At 41.6% G+C, this 10649-nt stretch overlaps 1 protein-coding gene across 1 annotated transcript; it reads right to left on the reverse strand.

Annotated features, from left to right (window-relative positions):
• Window positions 1–4118: 4118 nt before the first annotated feature.
• Window positions 4119–5664, reverse strand: LOC113055179 (calcium-activated potassium channel subunit beta-2-like). Its single transcript, XM_026221210.1, has 2 exons — window positions 5148–5664; window positions 4119–5079 (listed from the first exon to the last, which is right to left on the reverse strand). Exons 1-2 carry the CDS (start codon window positions 5387–5389, stop codon window positions 4995–4997), a joined length of 327 nt encoding a protein of 108 aa, XP_026076995.1. The 5' UTR covers window positions 5390–5664; the 3' UTR covers window positions 4119–4994.
• Window positions 5665–10649: the final 4985 nt, after the last annotated feature.

A 10649-nucleotide genomic window follows, 5' to 3' on the forward strand; every position in this document is an offset into this window, starting at 1 on the left:
CCGAAGTGCCCTTTTTTTGGTAGTGTTTTTTTTTTTTTTTTTTTTTATCAATGCTATTGGTCACCCTTTACGTCTGTCTGTCTGTTTTACAAATATTTAGCAAATGAAAGTTCTTAAAACGAGCTTGTGTAAATCTTATTCGATCCTCAAGCTGTCAGTAAGCTGATAACTCCGCCCCCTCTATATTCATTGAATCAACTGAAGTTCCACAGCAGCCTGCCAGCCGCACAGTAGACAACAGCGGAGCTGAACAAAGTTTTGCGAAGGGTAAATACATATCTTGTTGTTTGAATAAGTACTACTAAACACTACGTCTATAAAGGCTCATATTTTATTTATTTGATGTCTGACTGACTCACTGACTGAGACATGTGGGACGTCGCCTGAGAGAGAGAGAGAGAGAGAGAGAGAGAGAGAGAGGGCTAGCATTTTGCCATCTAGTCATAGCCATAGCCAACACTTAAATAGCCTGTGCAGATAGTAGCATTTCATCTTTTATAAAATGCGATTTAGGCCAAATGCATTTTACCACAGGAAAAACTGAGCGCTCCGTCTATATAGCTAACGTTACAAAAACTAGTTTGTAACCTGTAGATGAAAATGTAATGTGATGCCGGTGTTCTGTCGATTTGTCATACGCTGTCAGATTTTCGGTGTAGTAGCAGTCGATTCTGTTCCCCTCGGAATGTATGTTCCCCTCGGAATGTCTGTTCCCCTTAACGCAAACATACTACAATTGTTGCGTAGTTGCCGAGTTACTATACGTACGATCAGAACTAGCGTGCGCAAGAAGCGTGACTGGATGTACGGCAAGTCAAATAGTTCAAAATACCGTCCTAAATCTTAAACTTGAAAATAAATTTAGGACGAGAGGTTTTTCAACTTGAAATGTAAAAATATAAGACAAAAATAACGGAACAACTGCAAGATGAATAATAATAAAAAGGAACATAAACGGGAGTGTGAGAATAATTTTACTATGCTGCAGTGTAGCAAGAAATTTGTCCTTTTTTGCATTCTTTAAATCCAGGTGTGTTTGGTGTATTTGCATGCGGGAATGTTGCTAAATCCGCGGAATTTAGGCTACTTTGGGAAAATGTTTGATTAACTATTTGGTTGGGTTTATTACACGGACCTGGCAACCCGAGGGGAAACAGACATTCCGAGGGGAACAGAATCGACTGCTGCAGCGGCAGGCGCCGTCGCCGTTTTAATGACGGGCAAAAAAAATTCACATTTGCACACATTCACTGGTCAAAAACTATATATTGATAAGTAATACAACACCATATAATTTGTTTTTACTATCGAAAAATCATAACAGGTGCGCCACCGCGCTGTTTCGTACCTGTCACCTTGATAACATATATTTCTAAGAAATTTTCTTCTTTGATTTATGATTGCTGATACACTTAATTTATTAACATTTAGGCTAATCATGTTATGGTATACTCTCCGCTCGTCCTGACATGTATAAAATGTTGTAAAACATGGTTTACGACAGTAATGTAGTAGTACCTAAAAAAAAAATTACAGAAGATCTCTGTGAAATCTTTATATTTTATCATGCAGAATGTAATTCATGATTCATTCCAAAGCTTCATTTATTTGATCCAAAATACAGCAAAAACAGTAATATTGTGTAATATATTTTACAATTTTAAATAACTGTTTTCTATTTGAATATATTTTCAAATGTAATTTATTTTTCTGATCAAAGCTGAATTTTCAGCATGATTACTCCAGTTTAGTACTCTTCAGTGTCACGTGATCCTTCAGAAATGTTTTTCACTGCAACTGTACTTTTCGCACTATTTTTATTTATTTTTTCATTGCTGACTTATTTTAGGGAAAGTGTAGTTAATAAGAGACCTTCAAGAGACCAACATCCCTGGTCCACCAAATTATCAAATTTTTGCCAGGTAGGCTGATACATGTTGGATATGTTATAGTAACGGTATGGCTATAGTTTCTTATAATCTGGAATTGAGTTGTACCGTAGTGTTGGACATAATTACTTAAATTATATTTCAAAAAAGTTTGTCAAAAATACTTGACTCATTGCTCACCTTCCCCTCTTCTCAATGTCATTCATAATCATGTTAACCAGATAATACAAATTAGCTTATAAAACCAAACAGAATAGCTAAAAAAGAGAATATATATATAATTGATATAAAAAAATGGAGGGGGTGCCCTTTTTCGGTTTCAGCACATGCCCCTCAAAAGGTCTGTGCACGGCCCTGGTTCTCCAGTTCTACACTCGTGCAATGTCATGTTATGTTTATATAGTGCTTTCAGTTTTCAGTTAGAATTGCAACTTGATTTAATCACTGCACCCACCTTCATCTGTCTGTGGATCACCAGCTTCATGACTGGCAGGCAGAAACTAGTGAGGCTGGACCCTCACTATCAGCACTGGTGCCCCTCAGGGCTGCGTTCTCTCCCCATTGCTCTTCTCCCCATACACAAATGATGGCACCTCTGCTGAACCCTCTGTCAAGCTCCTGAAGTTTTTAGTTGACAATACAGTCATTGGCCTTATCCAGGATGGTGAGGAGTTTTCTTACAGACAGGAGGTTGAGCTGCTTGCTCTCTGGTCTAGTCTTAACCTGGAGCTCAACATGCTCAAAACAGTGGAGATGATTGTGGGCTTCAGGATAAACCCCCTGCACTCCCCTCACTCACCATCATGGACAGCACTGTGGCTGCAGTAGGGTCATTGAGGTTCCTGGGCATCATCATCTCATAGGACGTGAAGTTGGACAATCACATTGGCCTGGCAGAGGCTGTATTTCCTTTCGCCAGCTGAGGAAGTTCAACCAGCCACAGGAGCTGCTCACACAGTCTTACTCAGCCGTCAATGTTTAGTGAAGGGCGTATTCATTCAATACATTCAACAAATCACTTGCTCCGTCACATCTCATACTCAAAAGCTGTTGGCTCGAGGTTGAGTAACTCTTTGACAGGATGAAACCATAGACAGTAAAAGAAATGAAACAGTTCACAGATACCCGGTTCACTGATTATGCACCCTACTATACATTATAATACTGCGATGCTTAAATGTACTTTGAGCTTTAACATTTTTTTTTTTAATGAATAGCTAATGTCCAGTTGATGATGTATAATATGGAAATGTTTGACAGGAGGCTTTAAAACATTGTCATCTTCAAAACAGCCAATGACCCAGTTAACTTCATCGCCATATCCCATTGATATGACTGGTACTTACTCTGGAGTTATGAGCAATACCTCATTTCACAGAGCCAGTAAAATTCTCTACCAGACAGATCCCATCAGTCTGGGCCAAGGACCAATAGCGTGTCACTGCAAACCAAATCAGACAAAGCAAATAAAAAATTACTGTCATCTTCTGTGTCTAACAACACTGGCTTGTCTCTAATGGATCATTGGCTCTCTTGCTGTTTTCGAGGGCACCCATAATAGATGTCATGATGGTGTTCAATTGCTTCTTTGATCTTTTCCTGTAACAGTTAAACCTTTGATGGGTAAACATCATGAGAAGGATCTATTTATAAGAATGACGTCAGGGTGGGTTGGAAAGTGTGTGTGTGTGTGTGTGTGTAGTGCAGGGCTATGGACCGATTAATTTCAGAATGAGTCTGATTCATCACAGCCAGTCACCTGATTGCACTTTGAAAAGGTGCTCCTCTCTAGAAGCCATTCTGGTAGCATTCAGAACAAATCCATCTCTCAAGGACAGTCAAATCAGTTCTTATGTTGCTTCATGTGCTGGTTATAAACTCACACAAGATGACTAAGAAGCTGTAAGCTAATCATTTAGCAAGGTCCAAGAGTATTGAAAGAGTATTCTGAAGTTTTTCTTGTAAATCTTAATATGCTTGAAACGTTTTTGATACACTCAAACACATATTTTATTCAGGTCTAAGTATATATAATATGATATAACACATATATAACACTTGTCCCAATCAGACATTTGTGTTCAGTCTGTGGGTTAAATCTATTATCTTATTCATTTATATTTATTTTTTTATTTATTATTCAGTTGTTATCTATTTTTTTTTAATCTAAATGTTTATCTAACAACTACAAGAAATATCATATTTTTGTTTTTATGACAAAAATAATTTAATCTATTTTCTGTGGGTTTTAAAAATGTTTGAAACCATCATACAAAAAAAAAACCTGCTACAGAATACAAGCATTTGTATAAATGAACATAACCTTTCTAGAAACTAGCCCCAGTGTCCCATGTTCTAAGCATAATATCAGATGATACACATATTGGATTTATTCAGTCAGTGTAGATTACGTCTAAATGAAGTGAGGCACTTTAGTTTGTTTCCGTGCAAAACTTTATGAATCACTCAGTCCAGCTGCTGCCTTTGTTTTGCAATGAGACATTACACCCATGTATCTACAAATGACAGTAACATTTCTGGTCAACAAAAAACTCTGAAGTGGGGGAAAAAAAAGAAAAGAATGCAGAACTTAACTGAAATTACACTATGCGAATTAAGGGTGAATAAATTCTGACTCATATTCACAATCAACATATGACCTTTGGTTTTGAAGAGATCCACAGGTGTTTGTCAAAGAGCCATGAATGAAAGCAGTCACCGCTGATGGAAGTAGCATAGTCATACTACTAATAATTTCTGATTACATAAGCGTCAGCTGGTCAAGACATATCGCTACACATATTGGCATCTTCTTGGAGTGGAGTCTTTGATCTGTTGGTCAGAAAGTGTAATCAACACCCCACAACATGACCACATATTTTGACCCTTGAGTTTCAGGATTGGACTTGACCGGCCACCAGAAGCTCTGATCTCACTTGTACAGGAAGTTCTCCATCACAACATTGCTTCAGCCTTATACAACTCGCCAGATTAACAAGTTTGATGGGGTATCAGAGGAAAACCACATGAGAGCACAAACAATTTGCTATTTACGTAGGGGTAGAAAACATGTACGTTGAGAAATTTGCACATGGCCACCTCCTTTCAAACCCTATTCTGGATGCAGCCATTAAACTTCAGAGTGCAGACCCTGGTGCGAGAAGCTCCTGTTAGGGGGTAGAGCCCCATCCTGCAAGGAACACAGCGATTAGATCTCACTCTGGTCTGAGGTATGCGTCTGCATAACATCAGCCTCACCTTTTAATGCGGCTGATCTGCTTGCACAGGAAGGATAGGTACTGAGTGAGCTTCACCATTGCAATGATGAGCGTGCCCGCCACCAGCGTGCATGTGGGCCAGAGGAGAGAGCTAATGATGGCCCCGCGGCCATAGAGACGTGTCAGGAGGACACTGTCCTGCTGCTCTGAGGGGTCATAGTAACACAAAACCTGTTGGTGCGTCTTCAGTTGCTCTGAGATGTTCATCACAATGCTGTGCATCAGTGCATGATCCTTGCGGCACTTTGGGATGTAAAAACACTGCAGGGAAGAAGGAAGAGCACTTTATAGAAAGTGTTCAGTTCAGTTTGAGTCCTAAAGTGTATAGTGGTCATTTCTCATGCTCAGAAACATACTGTTGTGTCATCCTGGGGACAAATTGTTTAGTGGTGAATTTATATAATTACATATATAATGAAAGTTACATTAACAGATGATTTGTAGGGGTCACTTGTATGTCCACATAGAAGCAACGAGATGAGGCAGGATTAATGGCCGAAAGCACTTTTTTCATTTGTTTATTTATTTATTAATTGCTTTTCTATAGTAAATCTTTGTACATAAAGATCAAAAAAGAAATATGAAACCTAATGCATTTGCCAATGTAATTATAATTTGTCTGGGAAATAAAATTGTAAATATTATATATATATATATATATATATATATATATATATTGTAACAACATTGAGTTTTACATAGTAATTAACTCAAATGATATATAGGGAATTTGAATAATTAATCAAGAATTTGATTAATATATATCTCAGATGACAGTTACATTTAATTTTATTGATTATGAAAAATAGCTCAATTGCCAATACCAATACTAATCACAGGGCACTGTAATTTACTCATTAATATGTCAATATTACATTCTTCATATCAATTATTGTGATATCTCTTACTGTAAATTATTGCAGATCAAAACCCGTGGTATGTCCAGCACACCACTATAGACCTATCAATTTTCAATAAAGTTATCACGCCTTATAATTCAAGGAAAAGTATTCTCTGGCCATGAAAATATTATCCTATCCTTATGATAAATTTAGTTTCTAAATTTAGAGCTTGTAGCTAAAGATCAGACATTTCAGTGACTCGTAATGTGAGTGGGGTGGAGTCCAAAGCCAATCATTTTATATATGAGTTTTTAATAATTCAACTAGTAATACATCAAACTACAAATCACACAGAGTAAATATGCGTACGAAAATACAGACAATAAACATTTAAGAGACATAACGGAATCCAAATAAAAGAGAGAGAGAGAGAGAGAGAGAGAGAGAGAACGAGAGAGAGAGAGAGAAGTGTAGAAAGCGAGAGAGATCACAGAATGAGCTCAGGTATGAAAATCATAGTCAGTAACTTTTAGAAGCCAACAACAAATCAGATCATAACAACACTTTAAACCAGCATTTAAATCTCCATAGAGAAAGTGATACTTGCAGAAGTGTCCCATGTGAGTGTGGCGTGAGATCGGCGTCGAGCTTGTGAGCCTTGCGCGTTGAAACAGCCATGTGCCATGAAACGGAGGCCATGTGACGCGCGTGCACGCTGCGCTTGGCGTGAGCGTGGAGCACGTGGTCCTTTGTTCTGTCCTCGCGCGGTATTTGAAAGGTTCAACAAACATTGTTCCAGAATTCGTCTTCCTTGCGTGGAGAGGCGAATAGTTTAATAAACTTTAGTAAAGAAAAGAAAAGAAAACGAACGAAACGAAAGCTTCCAAAGGAGCCATTAAAATGGCTTTTCCTCTCAGCCCCTGTGCTGAGGGGGTTCGCGCTGGGAGCGCGGCCTATGGCCGCGCGGAAAAAACGTTGGAGAGCAGCGTATCCGAGAACGGGGAAGAGGAAGAAGAGGGAGTGGACCTTGTTTGGTCAATTCTTATAGCTTGAGATGTTCACGCCTCTTTTCGCGTGAACCACCCAATGAACATCCGCGATCTGAAGCGGCGGGAAAGTTCCTTTGTCTCTGTTGAGACAACCCCCTGATGATTTAGGGCCTGTCCGATTTCATCAGGAATATTAAAGCAAGTTCCTTATTCCAGATTAAATACATTTTTCATTACTTTGCTCTAGATAAATGGGTCTGTCAAAGCATGACGATTAGAACAAGACTAGACATAATATATATATGACCAAAGATCTAATTTTTAGATCGAATTACACATTTAAAGATTTGTTTAACACATGATAACACTGCAGATGTTGGGAAACATCTAAATGTACCAAAAGGGAATACGTAATACATTTATAAAACATGAAAACAGAAAGTTAATGAATACATTCCATAGAATGCATTGTTCAAAAAGAAGCCAGTGACTTGGCTTCTCTCCTGTCCTGTGTGGTCGTAAACTTTACGACCTGCAAAAGTGGGGGTTGCAGAAGCATGGCTCTCTTTGAGGAAGTTAAAGTGAGGAAAGACATTTCCTAAAGTATAAGCTTGCAACTTATACTCTTCACATAACAAGGATTAACCATTTTATGCAATCCATAAACATAATTAAAATACATATTAATAATAAAATGAAAGTAAGGAACTTATACGAAAAGTTCCTTTGTCTCCAGTGTTGGAAGAATTTGGGTTGGGGGTTTTCGTTTCTTCTTTGAAGCTCGCATGGGCATCGTAAATAGTTTAAGTCCAGCCAGGCTGGCATTTAGTACCAACAGTCTGAATTTATAAAACAGAATTTAACCCATGAATCGCTGACCTGCATATCTGTTACATCTCCCCCTTTACGTCAGATGAAGTCCCTGTGTGGACATCATCGGACGGCAATCATCCCGGATGGGCAGATGACAGGTGAATCGTGATGGTCATGCAGCAGGTGGGTCATGATGACAGGTGGTTCCTGAAGCTGAGGATTCAGCTTGGTGAGGTTCGGTATTGTCTTTGACTTTGCGTCCCTTTTCCGGGGATTCCATCGGAGACCTCCAGCCACAGTTGTCGTGAGTTTGGCTGTAGAGGTTTGCATCTCGTTGAGTATCCTGTATAGGATGAAGGTCACGCCAAGAGTCAGGGCGGGACCAATGACGGTGGAGATGCACCGTGCAGTGTCGGCAGCAGTCCAGGCTAGGACCGCAGATGACTGGTTCAGAATGGGCTGTCGAGACAGTGCTTGGAGGGCTGTATCGACAGGAGTAATGTCAATGTGTTGGGTGGTACCTTTCAGTACTTGGTCCAGCAGGTTGGCACGGGTGGCGGTGTCATGCTGGTCGTAGGTCAGCATAGCTGAGCGCACAGGAGTGTTGACGAGCCATCTGTTACCCACAATCTCTGCTTGCGTTTCTGTGACTTGTGTACGAGGCTTGGCTTCGGCAGGGCAGCGCGTATCGCTGACCCAGGGTTGCAGCTCGCAGATTCCTTCAGAGTTGTGTCTGAGGAAGGGTTTGCTAAGGCAGAGATAATGAATGTTTTTGGTTAAAGTACACATGTGCATGTTTGGGGCCAGGTACAGCTGTGTGTCGCTTTCGTGGTAGGCCACCACATTTGGAATGTGTGTTTTGGTGTGGGTGTTGCTCTTCCACATCCTGACACTGACAATGTCTTTAGGTCTGTAGACTTGGTTTGACTCACTGATGAGTTGGTTCAGGAGCACGTTCACTTCTCTCTGTTTGGGGTTTACGTGCCGTAGGAAGGCGCTATCCAGAGAGTTGGCCAGGTGTATTTGTAGCAGGTCAGCTGGCATGGTGATGGCGTAAGACAGCACAGTTAACACAAGGCTTAAGGGTATCATGTATGGTGGGGTTTTACTCGTGGTTAGGCTGTCTTTGGAGGAGCTAACCTCCCACAGCATGTCTGTTGTTAACGCTGTAGGCAGCTGAGTCTGGGTAAAGTTCTTCTGGAAGACAGTAAACAGTGGTTTCAAGGAGTTTACAGTCTGGTTCGCTGCATTGACACTGGACATAACAATGTTAAACATTCTGGCGGCAGCAGCGGCTCTAAGCAAAGCTCCCGGGAACTGTTTGGAGCGGTGGTGGTGTCCACCTAACTCCATTTGTGTAACCGTCACTTTCTCATGTTGGCTGAACAGGTGTTTGACATCGGCCTCAGTGTGAGTGAGGGAGTCCTCTCTCCATCGGAACCTTGTACAGCTGTATTCGGTTACAGTGCTGGGGTAGTGTGCCCTGTCATCGGTAGTCAGGAGTCTCAGCGGTTTTCTCGGTGGCAGCTGTCCTCTCTTTGGCTGACAGCACAGCACGGCAAACCACAGCAGCATCCTGGTACAGATAATAGGGAGAGAGAGAGAGAAAGGGGAGAAAGAAACAAACAAGGCCTGTCTTTGGTTGGACAGGACAGTCTCTTTGCTTCGTGGGCGGCGACTGGGTTTAGCTCGCCCTCGCCCATGTTTTGCCACATCTTGCTGCTGGCATGACGCTTGCCTCAGTGTTGTGTCAGTGGCTCTGGTGCTGCGTGGTGCAGCACATGCTGCGTCATGGAAATATATTGGCCTTATCCCCCTTTTGCTCCGTGGCATTACACGCCCTGGCATTGTGATGTCAGACGGTGCACAACCCACAATATTGTTCTGTGCACGCAGCATGGTTTGTGTATCATGCAGTGGTCTGGGGCTTTGGTTGTCAGTGACTGTAGACTGGTTGCCAGGGTGGATGGAGGGGTCTGAGAGGTGGTAAAACAAAGTCATTATCAAGGTTTCAGAAGCCCGCATGTCCGCTGTGTTGGTCTGTGTAGACAACGGAGCCTGCGTAAGCGATTCTGAGGTAGGCAGTTTAGCTAGTAAAGTTCTTGTGCTGTGTGTAATCACTTCGACCTTGAATGTGGGTGGGTGGGTTGGGAGTGACCACAGAATGTTGTTTAGTGTGCCAGTTTTGGCAAGGGTGTCAGTGTGATCTTTAAAGTCCTCGTCTAGACTTGGTAACTTCGAGTGTCCTTTTACCTTCTTCCAGTACACGATCACATTGTGTGTTTTTGTGATGTTATCACATTGCTGGAACAGGTGTTGGTGTTTGACATGCTTGTTTGCAAGTGTGAGTCCGAGTTCCACACATTCAGGTGAGGATTGGAAGAAACCCAGCGTGTGGTGTAAGGTTTGACCACCTTGCAGGTTGAGCCGAACAGCGACCCCTTTGGTGTAAGCTGGTACCACCGTACCCTGTTTGTTGACTAAGGTACAGAGGCTTGAACTTGGGCCTGTTGTTAGGGCGTTGTACTCATGGCTGGCTGCTGGGGTTCCCGTGACCTCTGTGACCTGACCGTCTGGCTCTGTGGGAGTTCCCGTGACCTCTGCGACCTGACAGTCTGGCTCTAGCAACCTGTGTGGCTGGAGAGAAAGAGGTTCTCGCACTTGAGCGAAGTCTTTTAGCTGTTTGAAGTTCAGAAAAGGGTCAAAGTGTTCTAGCAGGTCTTTGTCGATGAGCAATGTATGAGTGTTCATTGGTGGGACATACATGGGATGTATTAGACTCATCGGAACGAATGTCAGGTGAATGGAAACAACCTGTTCAAACTGGATGTCATCCTG

This window comes from Carassius auratus, chromosome 36, assembly GCF_003368295.1.
Source record: "Carassius auratus strain Wakin chromosome 36, ASM336829v1, whole genome shotgun sequence".
In the NCBI taxonomy this organism is placed as follows: domain Eukaryota; kingdom Metazoa; phylum Chordata; class Actinopteri; order Cypriniformes; family Cyprinidae; genus Carassius; species Carassius auratus.

Bases quoted from the DNA above. Each gene is read 5' to 3' on its own strand.
- LOC113055179 (XM_026221210.1), bottom strand. From the start codon at position 5,389: ATGCACAGCATTGTGATGAACATCTCAGAGCAACTGAAGACGCACCAA. The intron at 5,080-5,147 runs GTGAGGCTGATG...TGTTCCTTGCAG, and splicing joins CAGATCAGCCGCATTAAAAG to GATGGGGCTCTACCCCCTAA.